At 45.2% G+C, this 22,955-nt stretch overlaps 1 protein-coding gene across 1 annotated transcript in view; it reads left to right on the forward strand.

Annotated features, from left to right (window-relative positions):
- Positions 1 to 1,229: 1,229 nt before the first annotated feature.
- LOC143114172 (fibulin-2-like) overlaps positions 1,230 to 22,955 on the forward strand; it is a 37,649-nt gene continuing 15,923 nt past the window's right edge. Inside the window, exons 1-6 of the mRNA XM_076275656.1 lie at positions 1,230 to 1,309; positions 5,628 to 7,080; positions 15,363 to 15,477; positions 15,921 to 16,050; positions 18,293 to 18,479; positions 20,359 to 20,574. Coding sequence (XP_076131771.1) covers positions 5,793 to 7,080; positions 15,363 to 15,477; positions 15,921 to 16,050; positions 18,293 to 18,479; positions 20,359 to 20,574 — 1,936 coding nt within the window. The 5' untranslated portion in view covers positions 1,230 to 1,309; positions 5,628 to 5,792. The remainder of the gene's footprint in view (positions 1,310 to 5,627; positions 7,081 to 15,362; positions 15,478 to 15,920; positions 16,051 to 18,292; positions 18,480 to 20,358; positions 20,575 to 22,955) is intronic.

Genomic DNA, 22,955 nt, shown 5'->3' on the forward strand with positions numbered 1-22,955 from the left:
TTAGAGTGAAGTCATTGTGACTGCCAGACACACTTAATGCCAGGCTGTGGTGATGCCCCTTCTGTAAGAACACTGTACTGAGTGGATACCTGTACTGCATTTGTACAGAAAGCCTATTGGATACTGTTTTGTTGCTGTCACTGTGTGTGTGTTTGTCTGTCAGTTCTGTTGCAGCTCAAATGATGCATTCCAGAACATCTGAGAGTGTTTTTTTTATTTAAATGTGTGACATTGAGGTTTCTCAACCACAAGCCAATAAACAAACTCATCTGATGAAGGACAAGGGAAAGCACAGTATCACAGTCCACGTCAGCTCCCCTATCCCAAAGGATAAATCTACTGAGGACATCATAGGATGCTAATCAAGTCAGCCAAGTCATTCAAGTCATGATGTGAGGAGGAGAATAAATCTGCTTGGCTCTCAGTTCATCCATGTCATTGATTTGTCACAGAGGGTTTCCAATACAATACAGTGCGCATAGCCTTTCCTAACCCCATGGAGCTTTCCGCTCAACCACACGGTTCCCCCAAATTGCCATTGTGCTCATGTGCTTCTGGTGGTGCACCAGTGTCTTAAAGTCAAACTCTCTCCTCAGATTTATTGTGCCTGGGCTTGCCTGCATTGGCAATGCAATTTCACCTTAGAATCTAGATCATGGTCTAGTTAAGGTCTTAAGCATTTGGGATGCTTTTGTTAGTGAGGTCTTTACTTATGTTATTATTATTATTATTATTATTATTATTATTATTATTATTATTAGTAGTAGTATTATTATTATCTCTAACTGGCTATAATTAATAATCTTAAAATGTTTGTGTAATAAATGTCATTTGAATTTGGAAATATGAAAAGAAATATGGCAGCCACCGTATATCTGAATTAGGTACATTAAACATTTTTGGTTAGAAAGTATAAGAAATCAGGTTAGTGAGTGATTTAGTCATTGCCCCAAATATGGCAATGCCCGAGTGTTGAAACAATCGCAAATAGGCTACTTAGCTAAGGTTGCTAGACATCACATTCTTCGACTGTATCAGAAGGATGGAGCGATAACAAAGTTTATCAAAGACGTGCTGTTTCCAGATGGAAACACTTAGAAAAGGGGTTAGAGGATTTTTCTTGTGTCTTCGGGGCTGACTGCGTACTGCGTTGGGTAGGCTACTAAAAAAAGCCTATGTCCCTCCCCTTGGTGAAAACACCCCCTGCCTAGCGGAGAGCGCAGACCTAACTCAAACACGAGTGCGCGTTGCTCCCCTCATCCAACTTTCTGGGATGTTCACAGTTGGTGGAAACATCGTGAAACTGGAGGTAAGATGAGCCCATGTCATTTGTACATTGGCTTAGAAAAATGTCAAAACTTTTTTTATGAGTGTATTTAATATATACGTGTTACTCTGAGAACTTATACAAGTTGGTCAAGTGTCCAATCAACAGTTAACTTATATCAAGCTTATGTCAAAACTGAGGACACTTAGGAACAACTTCAACTTACTGCGTAGGTAGCCTATAGCCTAAGGTAGGCTATTTTTCGAATAGCAAACATCTAAATCGTCTTGTGAATCCCAGAATGTTCAAATAGAGAAAACACGTGCATAGTTTGGTATCCGCTTAATTTACTTAATTTGGTCCAAATGCTTTTTTCATTTCATGTCATAGACTTGAAATATTACCCTCAAGTGTTCAGTGTTGCAGTAGAATGTATCGGTGTGAATTTAATGGAATTGCGTGGAAATGGACAGCTGAAGGTTTCACAGAAGCCTGGTGTTGCTGATGTGCGACAGTCATGGGAGTCTTTCCTCTATCACTTCTACTGCGGGCATGGACTGACAAACATGCACTTTTTGGGGCTAATACACATTGTTATTGATGATAACGAGTAGTATCGCTAATTTGTATAGCCTATTTGCACTGAATTGGATATTTTGCGTCTCAGACAGGGACGTTATCTTCATCCTAACAAGCACATAAAAGGGTTTCACCAGATGTCTTCCATCAGGTTGATATCTTTATCACAGCTTCTGACTTGCAGATAAGCTGCTACTGACTTAGGCTATCTATTCTTCTAAAGAGAATAATGACCAAAACAAAGGCTAAACATAGGGGCAAGCTCCAACAGGGCATCTTGGTATTTGCTTTTGTGATGACACCACCTATTAACATGTGTCAAAGTCAACATAAAACAATAGCAGACTCAGCCATGGTATGGGTGTACTATGGTGAGCTAGTGTTAGTTATGGGTCAGTCAACATGTGCTCCTGTAAGGCTCCCGCACAAAGCATGCACTGATGAGTGGTGTACATGTCTGCAGAGCACTTATGTTCTTTTCATTAGGTGGCCTCATGTGATGGAGGGAGGGAGAGAGAGAGAGAGAAGGAGGAATGACCGAGAGCGAGAGGGGGAGAGAGAGGGACACACTCCACAGGGGCTGAAGTGGTTTTACATCAATCCTGACAGCTATGAGACTTTGCATTGGCTGCGGGTGTCTGACTATCATACATCAAAAGCATGCTGTGCCTCAGCCTGCTGCTGCGTACTCATTTATGAGCCTAATTGTTGATTTAGCAGACATGGCCATCACAGGGGGAAAGCCTTCCACCACAGAAGATTGACTGAGGATAATCGTAAGCCATTAGTGCTAGTTGCGTTTATTTTCTTTTTCCCTGCCAAAGGAGAGGTGGGAGGAACGTAGTCATTCATGTGAAAGAAAATGAAGATATGACTGTTGATTTCTTGTTCCCACCACAAACATTTAACCCTGTGGGTTCTTAAACAGTCAGTGTCACATCACTACACGCAGTTTGATGTTCATTTTGAATGGCAGTAATGTGGAAAACAGACGCCCAGCAGAGGCTATCTGCTCGAGCCGAAAGCATGAAGACATGTTTGAGCAGGTTTCCTTGTGCACACATGTACACAAGAGCACAGAAGGTGTCTATTGAGGGGAAATATAACATGTCAGTGTGGACTGACTTTTGCCTTGTGCCAGTAGTCAACCACATGTTCCCGTCTATGTGCTATTGTGACTTCATTGAGGGCAGGTTTTGTTTCATAAGCAGTAGATGCCATTTGTTTTTGTGCGATTTTAACAAAAATAACGTTCATGCAAATTCAAGCATGAAAATGGACTGCTACTGTAAAAATAAATTCACAAGTATCATTTTTTTTAAAATAGCCTATGTGTGCCACCAAAATAGATATTTCTTTTGAAGTACTGTCTAGGAAATAGTATAATCAGCAGTATTTTGAAATGTGCACTACATAGTGTGCCCATGTAAATCCCACTGGTTCTTTAAAACAGTGCACTGCCATCTAACAGGAAAGCCAAATAGAAACCAGCTGGTGTCTGAAACTCAATATCTACACAAAGCGAGTCTGCTTCATAGAGTTTGTTCACACTTCGGTTGTTTCTAAATATTCTGTGGTTTTTATTGACATTTCCTGTGTGCGCTAATAAACAAGCTCACTCCATACTTTATTCCCCACATCATGAGTGGAATATTGAATAAGGTGTAGTTCACTTAAGCCTGCCTTCACGCTCCCACTCTCTGTGACTGAAGTGCTGCCAAGACCTGCTGAAGAAATTTGATACTTTCTCCATCTACTGCTGCTTCGAACCGTTACCCTTAATGTGCAGAACTTTATGGTAATTTTTACATCATTTTTCCCCCATCACACAATGATATAGCCTGAATAGTACAGACTGCAAATTCTTAAATGCAGTTTGACACTGTATGTTGGAGTAAAACTTTTAAGATGGCGTATAGCCCTTTGCTATTTTTATCGCTTGGCATCCAAGGGCTCAGATCGAGACGTCTACCAGGTAAGTTGTGTCGAGTTTATATTGAGTCTGTGTCTCATTTTCGCTGGCCAGACTAATTGCCCGCCTAATATACTTCCCCTGCTTAGAAAAACAGCTCCGAGGACGGCTTTGAACTGGGATCAAACCCAGCACCTGCATGGGCCACTGTATCCGAGCCAGGCAGAGGCAGAGTGACTTGTCTGGCTGTAATGAGTGCTTTTCTGCACAGTATGGGCACAGGGGGAAGACCAAACATGACTGTGTGTGATCAAGGCAACTCATACATGATACTGAAGTTACTTTATGTTGCAGTTTCACTAGAACAGAACATACTAGGTTATGTTTTTTTTATATCTATATATCACAATTCATGTTTTGTTGTGTTTTAAACATGCACTGTGTGGTCTTTGTTGGCTTAAATTAGACATTTCTATATGATGTAAAGTGTTTCGTTTTTGTATTGCTAGGATAGGTTAGGGTTAGCCTCGAATCCAGACTCTTCGCTTCTCTTCGTGCAAAGGCCGCCTAGTAAAAGCCTTAAACGTAATCGCTCTCAGCCACGCCCGCTGGTTGGTTGGTGGCTCTCGGTTGGTATTCTATACGAGAAATCTGTTGAAAGCACAACTGTACCAGTCTACAACTGAAGCGAAATGAAATTGAGCAGAAGTACATAGACGGGCAGAGCCAGGCTAGGTTAGGGTCACATGGTAGGGAAAGCACTGTTTTGCAGGCGGGGCTTTAGTGATGTTACTACCTGTTGCTAATTGGGTTAGATTGAACCCCTGTCCTGAGTCCGGGGCTCACAACTAGTTACAGGTCTTAGAGAAAGACTGGGGGCCTGTTATTCCCCTCATGTGCGTTTGCCCGTTCTGAGTCTGCCAATCTTGGACCTGTCTCGAGCCACAAGTGACCTCTCGCTGAGCTCTGCCAAAGCTGACACACACACATTTCAACCACACAGCTGGGCCCTACTTCCACGTCTTTACATCACACAGGGACCATGTGTAGGTTAGCGATTTGGGGTTTTTGCGGAACGTTATGTTGTGTTCTGAGGCTTCAGCTAAACACATCGTAGCTCATACTGTAGCTTAGTTTGGATGCTGCGCCTAGGCCATCTCGTAACAGTAACCTACATGTATGCATTTGTTTACATTCTTTCAGGCAAGAGAAATGCAAACAAAACATAAGCAACTAACTGAATCAATATTGTGTACTCTCTGCAACTTGGAATCCTAATTGTTTGTTTAAAAGATTGTAAGTAGTAACTTACAAAACTTATAAATTGTAAGTTTAAAATAAATACCTCATGTTTAACTAGTTGTGGTGCTGACTGTTAATATGTGATTTCTCCTTGCAATGTTTGGATGTCTTCCAAAGTTTACATTTGGCTGTTTATCTTAATATAGACGAGATATTTATGGTCTTTACGTTTGAATTCATGCCCACAGCATAAAAATGAGTGTGAAATATCAGCAGAATTGAGAAGTATCCATGCAGGACTGGGGATCCTGTGTGCTCTATTTGTCTAGTGTGTGAGCACAGGCTTCATCAATATACACATAAACAAAACTGAACCCGTGGGGTTTAAACAAAAGCATGTGGTTATGCAGAATGAAATCTGCTGAGGTATGCATGGCTATATGGCGCTGATAAAGTGATATGTTTTCATTTGAGATCTTCAGACCACCATGTGGCTGGGGTAGATCAGCCTGAACTGTAGATATGCCTGAACTATTTAGACTGGATGAAATAGCATAGCAGGAAATATGTGTGTAGTGTAGCCTACCTACCTAACATAACTCTCTCCCTCATTTTTCGATGCTGCAGGTTAACAAAGGCCACTGATCAAAGGGAGCTGTACGACAGAGCGAGCCCTGTTCAGATTCCTGACGGAGTGCAGAGGACTTTATAGAGTATTTTATTCATTTCCCCCTTGGAAAGCCCTGAGGCCTCTGGGTTCCAAAAAAAAGAAGGAAAATAAATAAATAAAAAATGGACTGTTCAGGCCAGATAAGAACTCTCCTTCTGGGGCACATCCTGGTGCTCTGGCTGGGTATGAGTGTGGGTCAGAGAGACTGTACTGGGGTGGACTGTCCCGTGACGGACAACTGCATCGAGGAGGTCCTGGAAAGGGGCGCGTGCTGCGCGTCCTGTCTGAAGCGTGGGTGTGCCTGCGAGGGCTATCAGTACTACGACTGCCTGAACGCGGGCTTCCGTGGCGGCAAAGTGCCCGAGGGCGAGTCCTACTTCGTGGACTTTGGCAGCACGGAGTGCTCTTGCCCGTCAGGCGGCGGTCGCATCACCTGCCACTTCATCCCGTGCCCGGACATCCCGCAGAACTGCATCGAGACGATCACGCCGATGGACGGCTGCCCTCAGTGCGAGCGCATCGGCTGCGTCCACCAGAGCCAGAAGTACGAGGCCGGCCACACTTTCCAGATGAGCCCGTGCGAGGTTTGCCACTGCCCAAACGACGGCGGTAGCCTCATGTGCTCCCCAGTTCCAGGCTGTGACCCCCAGAAGGTCAAGAAGCCCATGTTAGCGTCCACTGTAGAGGACCGCGACAGCGAGCCACACCCCGGGACCTTCAGTAACTTCCTGCCCCTCTACAAAGAGGATCCTACAGACACACCCACAGATGAAGACTACGACTACATGACTGACCTCACCACAGCTGATACCCAAGACGTGGTCGAACCCACCGAGCCAACCTCTTCGCCGCCCTCTTTCTCGGAAACGTCGTCTTCCCACGCCTCCTTTGGAGAGGGCCCCAGACAAGAGCTTAGGGAGGCACAGGGGGCTTACGAAACCAGAAACGCAGAGGAACACATGACAAGTCCTCCCTCCGCTGCGGATACCATGACCTCAAGACTCCAGGAGAGGACAACGGCAGCAAACAAAGCCCAGGCCCCAAAGCACCATGGGCCGCCCCGGGAGGCCTCTGAGGGCCAGAGCCGACGACATGCTGAGACCCAGAGAGGAGCCCAAGAAAGGGACCTCCCCCACACTGCTCACAGCGAGAGGAACCCCAGACACAAGACCCACCATGAGCACAGGGACAGCCATGCCCCTGGTCAGGGAGACAACCATTTGCCAGACTCCCGCGACGGGCGCCAGGACAATGCCCTGCCCTCATTGAAATTCAGCCCCTCTAGGCCGCCACCTGTGAACGTGAGAGAGGAGCGCGGGCACCCTCCGAGGAGGCAGTCACAGACGCTGCTCCACTATCATACGGGACAGGAGAAGGAGCACGGCAGCAGCAGCCCCTATTCCCACCAGCGTGAGTCAACACGTTCCACTTTATCTTCTCCTTTGCACAGCCCGGGGTGTTTGTGTGTGTGCGGGGTAATGTTCGAGTCATGTAAAAGTCATGTCGACCTTAAACGGAACCAGTAGCTCTCTAGAAATGTGAAATTCAAGTTATCTCTTGAAGACCGTATTGAATTGATTTCAGAAATACCTGTGAGCTTGTGTGACCTGAGTACTTAGATCACAGCTTTTGTTATTATATTGTTATAATTACTTTTGTGTTTTACATTGCTGGGTACTGTTCAAGCATGATTTGGCTTTTAAATGTGTTGAATGATTCATTTATGTCTCCCAGTCCCATATCCTGTGTTTGTAATGAAAGGTTGCTTTTAAATGTTAGCTGGCATTGATGCAGCACAGAGTGAAAAAGAATATTTATTACAGAAACACCCACCATTTCCCTTACAACGCCCTCAAGAGATTTTACATCTTTATAAACATTCCAGATTTAATCTTACAGCCCACATATTAATATTCTTATAATATATATTTTATATTCTCAATAGCAGAATAACAGTTCATGACAGACTTATTAGCCTTCAGCGATCTCTCTGAGATTGTTACGTGCTAAATTAACAGTGAGATTTGGCATTTGTCCCACATCATTCCAGTAGGAGGAATAGGCTACAAAGGCAGGTCACACCTCCAACCTGGATGAGACTCCAGAGGCTGTGGTAGCATTGTCCCCATTGTGCCATCATCATCATCATCATCATCATCATCCATGTCAGCCCTGTGATAGAAGCACCCCACAGGGGATGAAAGCTCCTGAATGCTAGCTGACAGAGGACAGCATATGATATACAGTACAGATTAAAGGCCTGGAGGGTGGATTAGTAGATAGTACTGGAGGGACCAAATCTGTTTTGGATTTTGTGGTCGGCTGTTAAAGAGACAGGTGTGTTCAGTTCTTCAACAGGTGGACTCTGAAAATCAGATATGTGTGAACAATCCTTCACACACTTCAAGAAAAAAAGGGAAATTGATGATTCTCAGACAGCTGATTGTACATTTAGCTGATTAAAAGCAAAGTTTCCCTTTTTGATATTCTTTGTTTTAATCGCAGATATTTGTAAATGTATTGTAATCCACTGATGACATATAGCCACAGTCTACAGTCATCTGGACACCCCTGTGTGCAAGAAATCTGACCTACATGTTGTTCGCGGGCTGTTTTACGGGGGGGAAATCTATACGCACAGCAGTAGGGCTGTGCAGACTCGTAGTGACAAATGACTTTCTTTCGCTGTGAAATCCAAAGGCAAAACAGCACTGTGCGGTATGCATACATGCATACATCTGGCATCTCAGACCCCTCGTGTAAACGGTGCGATCGCGAGTGTGTGTTCTGTGTGGTTAGTAAACAGTCGTAGTGTCTGCCCTCGTAACCTCTATGTGTGGGCGCTCTCCCTCTGGTTGTCCTTCACTGCTGAGACCTGTTTTTCCCCTTCATTTTCAGCACCTGGTCTCCATAGGAATGCATGGAGGTTTTTTTCCCTTCTCTTTCTTTAGGTTTTAGCCCTCGACGTGAGGTGTTGATAGACCTGGAATACCTGTTGTCCACATTCCATAAGCCTCACTAGCTTGGAGGCCCTCCAGAGTCTTATCAGTTTTGTGCTTGTGAGTCGAAGGTGATAAAACATAAGTGCTTTGGTTGGGTCAATAGCAAAAAGCTGTTTGCGCATATAGCGTGATACACTGACAGTGGCCAAGGATGTCTTTGCTAACGTGACATGAGCCAATTTGCCGTTAGCGTTGAACACAAATTATATTTTGTATGACTCACATGGGGGTGAGGTTGTCGGGGGAGAACTTGGACTTGTTCCAAAGCGTGGCATGTCATAGTGAAGATGATAGGTTCCATACTGTCTGCCTTGAGTATTCCTGCACACCACTCCCCCAAGCAGCAGGAAGGTGGTGAGAGTGTGTTATCTGTAGAGAGACAGGTCTCTGGGGTGCTGTGAGCTGGGACTGCGAGGGCCGGAAGTCGAGGGCTCTTGTCGGCCCGACTGGCACCAGCGCTGAGGTTGGGGGGAGAGGAAGATGACAGGAAGAGCCATTGAAGATATGATGATAATGTTCCGGAATCTCTTGGCATTCTATCTAGTCGCCAGTGGAAACAGGCCAAGGTCTGGAACAAACATGGCCAGATCCACCAGATCCAGTCTTAACTGCTATACCAATCATGTAACACAGCAGGACACTTCACACAACTTTCTCTGGAGATCCAGATCTAATCGAAATGGCCTTTCCCCAAGATAGTGTCTTTCCCTAAGAACAGTCTAACGATCCCGTACAAGCTTCTTTCTCACACACAGTAGAAGAACTGCTCACAATGCATTGGTTTGCAGCGTTATTGCAGACTGCATCTGATTGACCCACTCAGCATGCGATGAGTTTGCTGCTGTGTTAGCCAAAGACGATGCCAGGGTCTGCTTCACCCCCCCCAACAACAACAAAACACACACACACACACACAGGGACCTATGGGCTCCTCACACTGCTCCACAATAGTTAAATTCCTCCAGGTGCCCTCCACATGATCAAAGTAACACAATGAATTCATTTATTTTCAATGTACTGGGTATCCGTTTAGCGATAATGGGGTACCCAATTCGTCTGAATCCGATCTTGCTCCTACCCGATTGTGTTGTTTTAAGGCTACTTTGCAGTGAAGACTAAAGACTGGACTGAAAAGTGATTGCAATGTGTACTTCTCTCTCTCTCTCCTTTCTCTCTCCCCACCCATTTATTTCATATCTAAATGAGTGTTCCTTCCTTCTAGAGCGTTTTCTTATTAGGAGTGTGCATGAAGCAAACTTGATTTATAATATGAGGAGACGCTGATATGGAGGTGTGTGTGTGAGTGTGTGTGTGTGTGTGTGTGTGTGTGTGTGTGTGTGTGTGTGTGTGTGTGTGTGTGTGTGTGTGTGTGTGTGTGTGTGTGTGTGTGTGTGAGTGTGTGTGTGTGAGTGTGTGTGTGTGTGTGTGTGTGTGTGTGTGTGTGTGTGTGTGTGTGTGTGTGAGTGTGTGTGTGTGAGTGTGTGTGTGTGTGTGTGTGTGTGTGTGTGTTTGCTGAGGGGGGGTTCGACTAGACTGGCTCTTATTCCAGTCCACAAAGACGCTCCTCCAACACATACTTTTCTCCGAGTTGTGGCATGCCTCGTTATTACAGGCCTGGCACTGCAAATGATGAACTACTTCCGTTAACGACCTTGATGATGTAGGCATTGCAGGAGCCAACATTTATGCAGGCCTGATTTTGAGTAGCAAGCTAACAGCCAGGCAAAAGGGGGAATTCTTTCCTTTTTCTGTCTCCCAGTCTGAAAAATGGTTGTCATTCTGCGGAGAGGCTCAGTCTGCAGGTCATAAATGTAGTGTACATTTGGTGAATGGTGTTGTGCTCACTAACCTGGCTCGAAATAGGAGTTTTGATGCCATACCTGCAGATGCATTCACCAGTTAATGTGATGATTTAGGAAGAATGGAAATATGTACACACACACACACACACACACCACACGCACCACACGCAACAGGAATAGACCCCTGGGGAATGTATGTGTATGTGTGTGTGTGTGTGTGTGTGTGTGTGTGTACATGTGAACAGAATGACAGTTCTCCACTCAGTGCGTATGTATGGAGATGTTGAAGCCTTATCACGGAGCGCAGTGGAGTAAATAGAAGCACACTTTCCCTTCCTTCCTTTGTTCTGTCACAGCAGGAGTGCCGTATGATACACCCTGCCCTCGCTGTCATTCGCTTCTGCACCGATGTGTATTCCACACTCACACACACCCTCTCAGATACACACGCACTTACACACGTACTGTAAGTATCCACAAATCTACACGCACACACACACAAACACAGACACACACTCTCTTTCACGCTTCCCGTCAGGCACACACACACATAAACATCTACAAATCTCCACACACACACACACACACACACACACACTCATAACGAGATCAGTGTGGCTTGTGCATGCTGTACTTGCAGCTGTGGGCAAACACAGACCGACAGCAATCGCAAACACACCCCTTCTGAAACAACCCCACCCCAGCCGGCAGATTTACAGGGGGCCATTACAGGAAGGAATCTCTGTGTGGCTCCTGGAAAAGAGCTATTCGTCACGTGTGTGTGTGTGCTTGCTCTTTTAGTATAGCTGGTTGTTTATGTTTTTGTTATTTTGTTTGTCTGCCTTGGCTGGATGAGATATTGAACCGGGGGGCTCTGCCTCGGGGGTATTAATAACAGTGATACTTTCACGACTGCCTGTTCACTGGGGGCAGTTGAGGGAGAGAGATGGGGGTAACAGTCACTTTCACTGCTGCCTGGAATGGGGGGGGGGGGGGGTTGGGTGAGTTACGGTTGGGGAGTGGGAGAGAGAGTGCTGAAGTGAATTACACCACAAGAGAATAGGGCTCATCAGGAAGCGCTGTGCGCCTGATCTCCGGTGCCTCATGGCCAGGATTTCTCAGCTACATGTGTGTGTGTGTGTGTGTGTGTGTGTGTGTGTGTGTGTGTGTGTGTGTGTGTGTGTGTGTGTAGAGAGAGAGCATCAGGAGAAGAGTTAATATCCCACCGTGCTCTATTGAACAGCAGGATCCTGTCAAAGAACAGTTTGTAAATAGCACCAGTGGAGAAAGTGTAATGTTACATTTCCAGATTTTTGGGGCACTATTGCCAATTTGGTTTCAGATATTGTTCCCCACAATTGACCATCCAATCTGCACATATAGCCTAAGGATTATTGTCCTTTACGGTAATTATGATTATGGGGAACATGACTACAGTATTGGAGTAATTAACATGCAGATTGCTGTGGAGAAGCATTCTTTAATCAAACAGGATATCTCCATTAAGATCTCTCCTCGGGCATGGTAGAGGAAGTGCAAAATTGCTTCATAATGTTGAGTTCAAGTGATTACTGGCTATGGTGCAATGATGTCAACCACAGCCTTAAGGCACACATGGCAGGTAAAATTACAATTTAGATAGTGGTTCCTCCCTTTGCCAAAGTCATTAAAATCAGCTGATAAATTATATTCGTGAATGACTGAAACATTACCCTCATTGGAAAACATTCCAGTACTAAACCACAGAATGTAATCTTCCACATCATTAGATGTGCAGTACATAGTCCTGTACATGTAAGGTTTAAGTTGGTGGTTATATGAGATACATAAAAGCTAACAACATAACCCTTGTTTGTTACTGAAAAGGATACGGTTCGGATCTTTACCTATCTTTGACATTATACCGTTCATGCACACGTTTACTGTAGGACAGCTCTTCTCTTGTTTTGGTTGTTTTAGGGATATTTATGTCTCCTGCTCATAATGCAAGCCTTGGTGTGACAAGTGACCATAATGACAAGCCTCGGTAAGAAATATGAGCACTAATAATTATACCTAAAAGCCAGAGAGATCATAAATCAACTGTGATGCATATTATGAATCTAAACTTAACTTAACCTAACTAATCTCCTAATTAAAAGTTGTGACAAAAGGAGAAAGAGTATAGTGCCCTCAATGCATTGCCTTAGTAGGATACTTGTATAGTCTCCTCAATGCATTGCCTTAGTAGGATACTTGTACAGTACAGTCTCCTCAATGCATTGCCTTAGTAGGATACTTGTACAGTACAGTCTCCTCAATGCATTGCCTTAATAGGATACTTTTATAGTCTCCTCAATGCATTGCCTTAGTAGGATACTTGTATGCTGTCCTCAATGCATTGCATTAGTAGGATACAGTTTGTTTTGTTCTAATGTTATGGATTACTGTAGCATCTCCTTGGGTTTTTCAGAGTAAGTCATCAGTACAGTGTAGTGGTTTTAAGTATTCTACAGGTCATCCCAGGGTGATCCTCCACATCTTGAGACTTGTTCTGTCTATAGACTTCTGAGAAGAGGGGAAAATGGATGGAAGAAACCTTCTGAAAAGATGTGATTCAGCCTCCAAATCATAAAATTGCTTAAACTAGTGCACACAGCTAACCTCAATTACAGATGTCTCTCTGTTTGATGTTTTCTGGACAGAATGGGTTGCCGTCCCTCTGCTCTTGCGGTGAACTGCTTTGAAGCAGCTTTGTGATGTAGTTGTAGGTGTTAGCTTAGCGTATCGTCACTGTAAGTGCAAAGGGATAGCCAAAGATCCGTTTTGAGGTTATAGTTGAATGGATGGAAGACGGTTGATGTCTTAATAAGATAAAATTCAGAGAAGGGCTTAAAGCAGTTCAAAGGGCACAGGGAGACACTTGCTTAGTGATGTGCACATTTCCTCAGATGTTTCTGATTTGTAATTACAGTTGGTGGAAAGGCCCCTCATTCCTCAAAGCTGGGAATTATATTTTCACACAGCTGAGTGTTTTCCACTGAGGAGTCGGGTAGAGGACTGGGTTTGTTTTTGGGGCTACGAGGGCTTTTAGGATTCACAACAGCTCCAGGACTAGCTGGTGAAGTATGCTTCAGAATAGTTTCTCACAGAATGTTTTAAATATAAATCTTCCAGTGAGTTTTTTTTCTGACCAATTGTGTATTGTTAGTCTTGTTGGAAATTAGTTTTTGGGGGGTAGAGAATGTTGCTGTAAGTTTTAGTGTGTATGTTTTTTCATGATCTTGGCTCACAGACAAGGCTTTGGGACAAATGGTTTAAGTGTGTTTTTTTATCAGAAGGAAAAACATGAAGATATCTCACAAAGAGGTTTTGAAAAAATGGTGCAGCGTTTCAGCTAAACCAACCCAATTACTGAGACTTAATTAGGTGTTGTTAAAAACATGAAAGAAATAATGAGAAGTGCCACTTCACAAAGGGGGGAAATGTTCAGAAGTATATTTTTCCTGCCTTGTTTGTTTATTCACTCCTTCGGTTAAAAGAGCTGCCAATATCAACAGCTAATTCGTCTTGCCATGGCTCTGAAAACGGTAACAAATGTGACCCCGGGTGCCAAGTGGCCTCACCACCCCAGACCCACCACCCCCCACCCACCCAACCCCATCAAACTCGAAGTCACATGACGGGTCGCTTGTTTTCTAAAAAAGCTGAGCACAAGTGGTGTTCAAATGGTGTCCACCGTGCTCGCTGCACTAATGGAGTCCGCACGCTCCTGCCAGAGCGAGCAGACTTTATGAGGCACATCAGAGGCGTGTGGAGGCCGTGTGGCCCTGCTGTGTGGGAGCTCCCACCGGAGCCAGGCAGCACTGTGCGGCTGGATAATTAACCCCCACAACTGGGCAGGCCACCGGTCACGCTCTCCGGTGTATTTTTAAGTCGTGTTTGAATCCGTTGAATCCGTTTTTTTTTTCTTTTTTTGGCTGTGTGTTTGTGTGGAAATGTCGTAATTCCTCATTGCCGAATGTTTTCAATCTGTCTTGGTCTAAAGGAAAACACTGAGATTTGCCCTGGGGTGAAACTGAATATAATAGCACACTGTTTCAGACTTTTTTCGTCATTTTATGCTTACAGTAGACATTTGAAGTTTTACCACAAGTGATGTACGATCTGTTGGCCTTTTTGTTAGTCTTTTTTGCGAAGTAATCAGACAACAGATTTTTTTGCCTTCCATGCACATGAAAGATGGCCAAAATGTTTCCCTTTTGAGAAGTGTCCACTCTCTAGTCTCCAATAGATTTGTATTTGCATATCTAGCAGACGCTGCTATCCAAAGCGACTTACAGTACATAATAGTCAACTACATTACAAGGGCACAACGATAGAGGCTGGGAATTGAACCCACAACTTCCTGGCTACTGCATGCTAGCCCAGCTCCTTAACCACTGTGCCACCACTGCGCTTGATGGCCCATGATTAGCAGTGCTATTCCAGTATAGGGACATCCATCCACTGCACCACATGCCATGCAAACAGCAGTCCCGGCTCTCACTCTTAATGTCAGTGGAGTTGGGTGAACGGTTACAAAATCCAATTCCACTTTTAAGGCCAAAAGGTGGCACACACAGTGCATGCCAAACACTTAGTGTGCCATCTTTGATGCGAGCTCTATGCGTTGCATGCTGCGTTAACAGTTCACAGTGTTTTACTCTGAAGTGAAAACTCTGCTGTGACAGTGAAGGATACATAAAAATGCCCAAAAATGCCTCTCCTCTCCTCTCCTCTCCTCTCCGTCTCTCATCTCTCTGGGATCTGTCTCTGACGTGAGCGTGTGCTGCCGTGTGTCTGCGATGCTCCTGACTGCTCTGCTCTGTGATCCTCCTCATGTGTCGGTGTGATGGTGTGTCTGTAGTGTCGGCGAAGGAGCTGGTGGAGGTGTGCTGCGAGGCGGGAGAGAAGTGGGCCTCCGTCCATGGGCACTGCTCCAACATGGCCGCCGTGCGAGAGGACACACACTCCATCTGTTGGTAATGACACACACAGACACACACACACACACACACACACACACACACACACACACACACACACACACACATACATGTACACACTCCCACTCCACACACAGCCATTTATAAAGGCAGTCAGATCATGGGGGTCATGACCGAAACCAAAACATTCCTTTAACTCTCTGAAACATATTCATTTCAGGTATTTTCATTCCAGGTTGGAAGTCAGGAAAGCCAAACCCCCCACCCCCCCCCCCCCCACCCACCCTTTGTGTGCTGTGCTGGAGATGGTTTTTAGGATCCATTTTCCCTCCGTGTCCTATAGTAGTTATGCCAGTTGGCAATTCCTGTGTGTTTCCACTCTGTATGATGGAAGACTTTTTTTGTGCTTTTCAAAGTGTTGACATTCTTGCGCTGTTTTGTGTGCACGTGTATTTGTTTAACATGTTCACCCGTGACAGGTCGGCTCAGAAGCAGTGCTGCAGCGGCTCCCTGAAAGAGAGAAAGTGTTTGACCGGCGTCACGGCTGCCAAGCAAGGGGACGCTTGCGAGCTGGACGACAATGATCACTGCGGCGTGGACTCCTATAAGGTTGGTAATGTGACCTAGTTCCTCCCATGTCATACCCCCCCCCCCATCCCGAGTCATTACTCGAGGACAAGGCACAAAAAAGTGAAGGGGTCTGCGCTGAGTCGCCCTACTAATCTAATTACTGTTATTGAATTTAAACAAGAAAGAGAGAGAGAGGGAGAGAGAGATAAGAGAGGGAGAACCAGAAAGAGAGAGAGAGAGAGAGAGAGAAAGTGAGGGAAGTAAAAAGAGGGAGACACAGAAACAGAGAGGGGGGAGGAGACGAAGAGAGAGAGAGGAAGTTGAAGAGAGGTTGAGGGAGATGCAGAAAGAAGAGGGAGAGAGAGAAAGAGAGAGATGGAGTAAAAGAGAGATGGAGAAACAGCATGAGAGGGAAAAAAAAGGAACGAGTGGGAGTGAAGGAGATAGTGAAAGAAAGAATAGAGGAAGAACAAGGCTGGTTGATCATGGGTGCTGCTCCCCAGAGTTGAATTTGTTCCTGTTGTACTGTAGTTATCCCCTCTCTGTGACCGCTGCTTTATCGATGGGAAAGAAATGCTTTTTGGCTTGCGCTGGTCTGATGATTATTGGTTGACTTCCTTGCATTGTGCACACCCTGATGAACAGCATTGCAGTGGCCGACTTCTCTCTAATATCAGTGAGAACAAACAAATCAGTGGTGGTGGGACGTTATTGTGGCACTGCTTTGGGCCCTTAGAGTAGAGGGCCATTCATCAACCATCACATCGGGGGTTCCAGGAAGTCCAACTCCGCCAAACAGCTTGGGGTCATTATGGACCATGGGCTTTAGGCACAAGTCAAGTATTGGCTTTCATCACTCGGCCTCAGTCGGCAGTGGCAAGCCCATAACTCAGGCCACACAATAAAACGTCTCTGCACTTCATCACGGTGGCCGTGGAGTTACTTTTATGCCCCTCCATAAACCCCCATTCCCCTCTGAGTACTACCGGACCTGGAGTGCGGCGGTAAAAGGTGAAATGTTGGACTTGGAGAGACTTTGCTGAGGCATTCCCTTTATTGAGCTGGTGTAGCCTGCATGGTGTAGACAGCACCGTGCCACACTAGACTTGAACTCGCAACTGTGGACATGCAAGGCGGCCGTGCTAGCAAGGAGACATAAACATAAACCTTAAGCCCATGGGTGCTTCATGTGTTAGGAAGTGAGCTTCACCCATCGCACATCTCCATCCCTGCTGGCTACTGTTGCACTAGCAGCAAGGTTTGGGACACTGAGCTCTCAGAGAGTGTGTGTGTGTGTGTGTGTGTGTGTTTGTGTGTGTGTGTGTTCTACCTGTGGGAGATGAGGGAAAAGTGACTGTAGTTAAAATGCAACAAAGCAACAAAGATGTCATGATGGGGTCAACTGTCATGGAACAATAGAGCTAGTTAAATTTACGGCCCACTCGCAGTATGCATCATTATAGATTTAGGGACATTTAGAGAAGACTGTATTGCCTTTTGTTGTATACCTTTTACCATCACAGTAAAAGCCCATTGAAATGCCTCAGTATATTACACTGGCATTGCTCAGTACTGTAATACTGTTTTAGAGTGAAAGCTTTGCTATTGACTTCAGTGTAGAGAATAGACTTGAGTGTTGTTAAGCAGTGTGACAAATCAGAATGAAAGTTTTTGTGTGCCAAAAGACTGGATAGAAATGGGCTGTAAATATCAGAACATTTTAATTAGACGTCGAGGATGGGGCGCAGGAGAAACGCTGCTCTCAGGCTGATGAAACACTGGGCAAGTCTTTTCTGGCGCCGACTATGGGCAGTATTACCGCAAGAAATGTTGTATTGGGCATACAGTGAATGGATGCGTTTGTCATTTGACAAAACTCCTTGACTGAACCCTTCCAGCCCATCTGTGCTGCTTTGGATGCCCAGGGTCAGGATTTTTATCTTGGCAAATGTATTGTTGCCAGAAAGACTGAACTGTTTTTCTGTCAATGAAATTAAAAATAGAAAAAAAAAATACATTTCCCTCAACTTATGCGTGTTCCCTGGGAATCTCAGTCCACCAGTTGCTCTACAAGTTGAGCCATAATAAATAATCTTTCTTTATTAATGTTTTAAAATGTGCTGACAGTTTTTGATGACTAAGTAAGATAGCCTAGGTTCACTGGTTTATAGTGTGTGTCACTGTAACTAGAAGGGCGGTTCATGTTCATGCAAGGTTTTCTCTGAGTCCCATCTCTGACCTGGGCTCCCTGGTCCTCCTGTGTGTCCCTGTCCTGTTGCAGGAGTGCTGCAGCTGCTGCTCGCTGGGCCTGCACTTCCGTAAGGAGGGTCTGCCCTGTGAGGCCCACCAGTACCTGGGCTTCCCCTGCAGCCACGTCTTCCTGACCTGCTGCGAGGGAGAGGAGGCCACCAGCTGGAGCATGCTTCGCCAGAGACCACCGCTGCAGCCCACTACACCGCCAAAGAGAGGTGGGGCCAGTCAAGTATACCCCTTCCCAAACCCAAACACACACACACACACACACACACACACACACACACACACACACACACACACACACACACACACACACACATTTAATGCTTTTATTTGGACCTTAACACAGGGGAAGATTCACAGATCCAAACATTGAAGGAAGTAAGTTACACACTTATGCAGGTCTGATCAAACACAGAATGCATTGTGCTATTTTCATTCTGAACTGCTTGATTATGGGTAAACATGGCATCGTCGCTTCCTGATGGATAAACTACCTATTATTGCAGAAATGGAGCAGTACACACACACACACACACACACACACACACACACACACACACACACACACACACACACACACACACAGCCATATACATAGGTTTGACAGAAATCTAGACCGAATATGAAATGTAAACACACACACACTTGTATGCAAATCCCACACACAGAACCATATACACAAACCGATACTACACACACACACACACACACACACACACACACAAATGTGAGAAGATGTTAATTATATTGTGGATGTTTTGAGTTATGTAAATACACTGGTTCCACTAACCTAACCCTAACACAGACACACCCAAACAGTTAATCAAAGGTGATGAAAATGGAAAGTTGAAAGACTACCTGGCCTGTACTGTAAATACACTTGTTTTGGGATTGTGGATGTAGTTTGCCAACAATTGTTTCATCTAAGCAAGAAGCAGCCAAAATGTGACATGCGAGCAGGCATAGCATTCTGCTACTGCTATTACTATGCAGCTGTTGTCTACTTATGCCAGTCTTGATATAAAATAATGAATAATGATTTGGAAAGAGGATTATTTTTGATTAACTGACACGTAATATATATAAATATAAACAAACTGACAAGATGATATGAGGAATAACACCCATAGGGCTTATCTGCAGATGATATCCACCATCAGTGACATGGCAGCACATAAAGTTGACACCTGACGGCTGCTTACCTTGGCACTGTAGCAGGGTCTGACTCCTCACCTTGATACCCGTCTCCCTGGCAACTCTACCTAGCTCGCCTGTCAGACTTGTCACAGAGCTCTGACATCACCGGCCCGAGTTTACGACGGGTAATATTTCATCGGAAGTGACACAGGCGTTTTGTTTTACACAACTTCACGCCTGTCACTGCTGTGATAGAAAGAGTCATGTCAGGACGCTTTGAAAGGCAGATTGTCTTGTTTTATACTGCAGTGCCTTCAAACATATTTTCAGAGACACAGTGGTACCCAGTTCTGTCAAAGACTAACTGAAGGACATCCAAAGCCACTCTGCATTTCTTTGAGGACTTTGAAACTTCGCACCCTGCCCCTCTCTGCTCAGTGAAAGCTTGAGGTTAAACCCCTTCAGTATTAATCCAAGTGGAAACATGTAATCCTGTCTTTGTTAGTGAGGAAATCTGGCCTTTGTAACCTTGAAAAAACCTCAGCAGTATGATTATGATTCCAGACTGAGTCCTTTGTAATTTAGTGTCATGTTCACCTTGCAGTGAGGGGAGCTGTCAAGGCTGTTCTGCACCTAAATTACATGTGGGGTCAACGTTTGTTTGCTTTCGTATAACTTTATCTCAGCAGGGAGGGTAAATCATATCTGTGAGGACATGGAGAATCTCTGCACAAATACAGGCCCATCCATCAGAGGCCAATGTCTGCTTGTTGAAACAGATGAGACAGGAGATGATATACAGTAATGTGGAGAGGGCTCGTTTCAGCCTCCGCGTTGTGGGGTGGGGAGGGGGGAGGGGTGTTGTAAGGTGCCCCTCCACATGTCTCCCAGGATCAGGCGCATTCTCACCACCACTCTCCCCCCCCCTCTCTGTCTTTTCTCCATCTTTAGTGTCGGACAGCCCGTACCCCAAGGAGGCCTTCTCCATCGGGGACGCGGAGGATGCGGAGAACACCGTGGAGGGGGCCGAGGGCCTGCGCGACCTGGACGAGTGTAAGCTCGAGGGCAAGCTCTGCCACCACACGTGCATCAACACGCAGGGCTCCTACCTGTGCGCCTGTTACCCGGGCTACACGCTGCAAGAGGACGGCCGCAACTGCGAGCCAGGTAAGATGCCTATCTCATCTCTCATCTCCCTCTCTCTCTGTCTCGCTCTCTCTCTCTCTCTCTCTCTATCCCTCTCTCTGCACAGGGCAGACACCCACAGCTCATTGGTTAGGAGATTAGGTTTTTTAATATCAATTGATGATTGATCAAATGCTATCAAGGGCATTGGTGAATCTCTGACCAATCATGTGTGGTCATATCTATCTTAGGAAATGAAGCCTCCCTTTTGATCTGTGTTCATGTGTGTGATGTGTGTTTGTCATGTGTGTGTAATACATAACAGTATGTGTGTGTGCATCTGTGTGTGTATGTGTACCGCTGTGTACCACCCTGTGTTTTTGTGTGTATGTGTGCCACTGTGTGTGTGTGTGTGTGTGTGTGTGTGTGTGTGTGTGTGTGTGTATGTGTACTGTGTGTGTGTGTGTGTGTGTGTGTGTGTGTATGTGTGTGAGACAGAGAGAGAGGGGGGAGGGATAAGTTGGTGCTTGTGTGGTGTACTCTTTCTCTAGATAGATGGCATAGTGATGAAAAACATTTCTGTCCCGGCCCTCTCAGTAGACCCTATCTATCTCAGCATGAAGGCGTATTATATTCCCCTCTGCTGATGGACTCCCTTCCTCTCCTCTCCTCTCCTCTCCTCTCCACTCCGCACTGTCTGATCTGTCCAGGCTGTGACCAAATCGGGAGCACAGAGCTACTTCCTGCACCCGCATGCATGCCCTGATTATCAGATCATTTCACACACAGCACATCTCTGATAACAGATCAATCCACAGCAATAACGGAGCGTGATGTAAACCGTGTGGTGATTACCTTTATGTCTGGATAACTGGTGTTGTGCTTCTACTCACATAAAGAGCTGGCAGTAAGTGTTAAGTGTCAATGCTAACCAGGCTAATAAACAAACCATGCTACTGTGAGTAACATCGAAGGGTAAAGTCACGGGACTTCTTTTGTAGTCCGTTTATGAAACAAAAGGAGCAATTTCGATTTTTTTTTAATAAGGCAAAATAGGGCCTGACATTTTCACAGTTAGAAGATTATTAACTTCGCTGATTTGGCTTCACAATATTTTTTTTTTAAATAGAGCTGCTCTTCGATAGGAACGCAACCACTTGGGGCGCTGGTTTTCACTTTCCCTCCCTATATGGCAGCCCATGGAACCGTACAGTAAAAAGTTGTGAGATTTGGCACATTGATTCGGGATAGTCCCATAATTCATTTCACCAAGTTTCAGGTCTGAACCACAGGCAGTCTAGCGCCACCAATTTGTCAAAGTTGACATTGCATTCATGCAATTTACTTTTGAGCCCTATGCCCGATTTAGAACATCGAGATATTAGTTATAGTTGGTATCCTTGGATGAGACCGAACCATAGACAGTAAAGGGCTGAACTCAACGCACCCCATGATGTCAATATCCGCCATGTTGGACCATCCACCGTATTGAATTTCATCAAAAACACTTACAATTTTCACGGGTCACAGTTTCTCAGATTTTCACGAAACTTGGCGCAGATGATCTTCAGACTATGCCTTACAAAAGTTATTTGTTGTGTATTGACATTCAAAAGCGCCTGTCAGAGCCAATCGGAATTGACAGCAAAGCTGCCAAACAGGAAGTGAACTCATATCTCGGCAAGGCTTTCACATATCAAACTAAACTCGGTACATGGACTCAGGACCTAATGAAGAGAAGGCTCAAGAAATTTGGTGACCTTTGACCACTATGGGGGCACTAATCGCAGGAAGTAGGCTCATATCTCAGCAACGCTTACACATATTGAAACTAAACTTGGTATATGGACTCGGGACCCCATACTGAGGACGCTATAATTAGTAACACTTTTCCCTAAAGTTGGTGACCTTCGACCACTAGGGGTGCGCTAGAGTTACAGGAAGTTAGCTCATATCTCAGCCACGCTTTCAGGTATCAAAACCAAACTCTTCAGTTGAGATGTTCTGAACTGCACCTAATTCCATGTGTATGATTAATTTTGCCTTGTGTGTGTGTATTTTCCTGTGGTTTTGATGATGATGCATGCTCCCGCTGTTTCCTGTAGAGGTGAAGTGTCCTCAGCCACGTGTCACCAATGCCACCATCACTGAGGAGGCAGGTGGCTCCTATGGGTACGGGGCCGTCGTCACGTACAAGTGCCCGGCTGAGCAGAAACTGGTCGGCAGCCCTCACATGAAATGTGGGGTCTACAAGCTGACAAGCCACCCAGCCAGCAGCTGCTGACACAGGGCCAGATCGAGGGAAAGTATCTGGTAGATTCAGTGTGATCCAGTTCAGTTTAACTCAATTCAATATGATTATTTTCAATTTAGATCAATTTAGTTCATTTCAGTTCAGTTCTGTTTAGTTCAATTCAGGGCAG

This window comes from Alosa pseudoharengus, unplaced genomic scaffold (genome assembly GCF_046254945.1).
Source record: "Alosa pseudoharengus isolate Yale_2024_CS ecotype anadromous, Long Island Sound unplaced genomic scaffold, YU_APseudo_1.1 YU_APseudo_1.1_scf_9, whole genome shotgun sequence".
NCBI lineage: Eukaryota > Metazoa > Chordata > Actinopteri > Clupeiformes > Clupeidae > Alosa > Alosa pseudoharengus.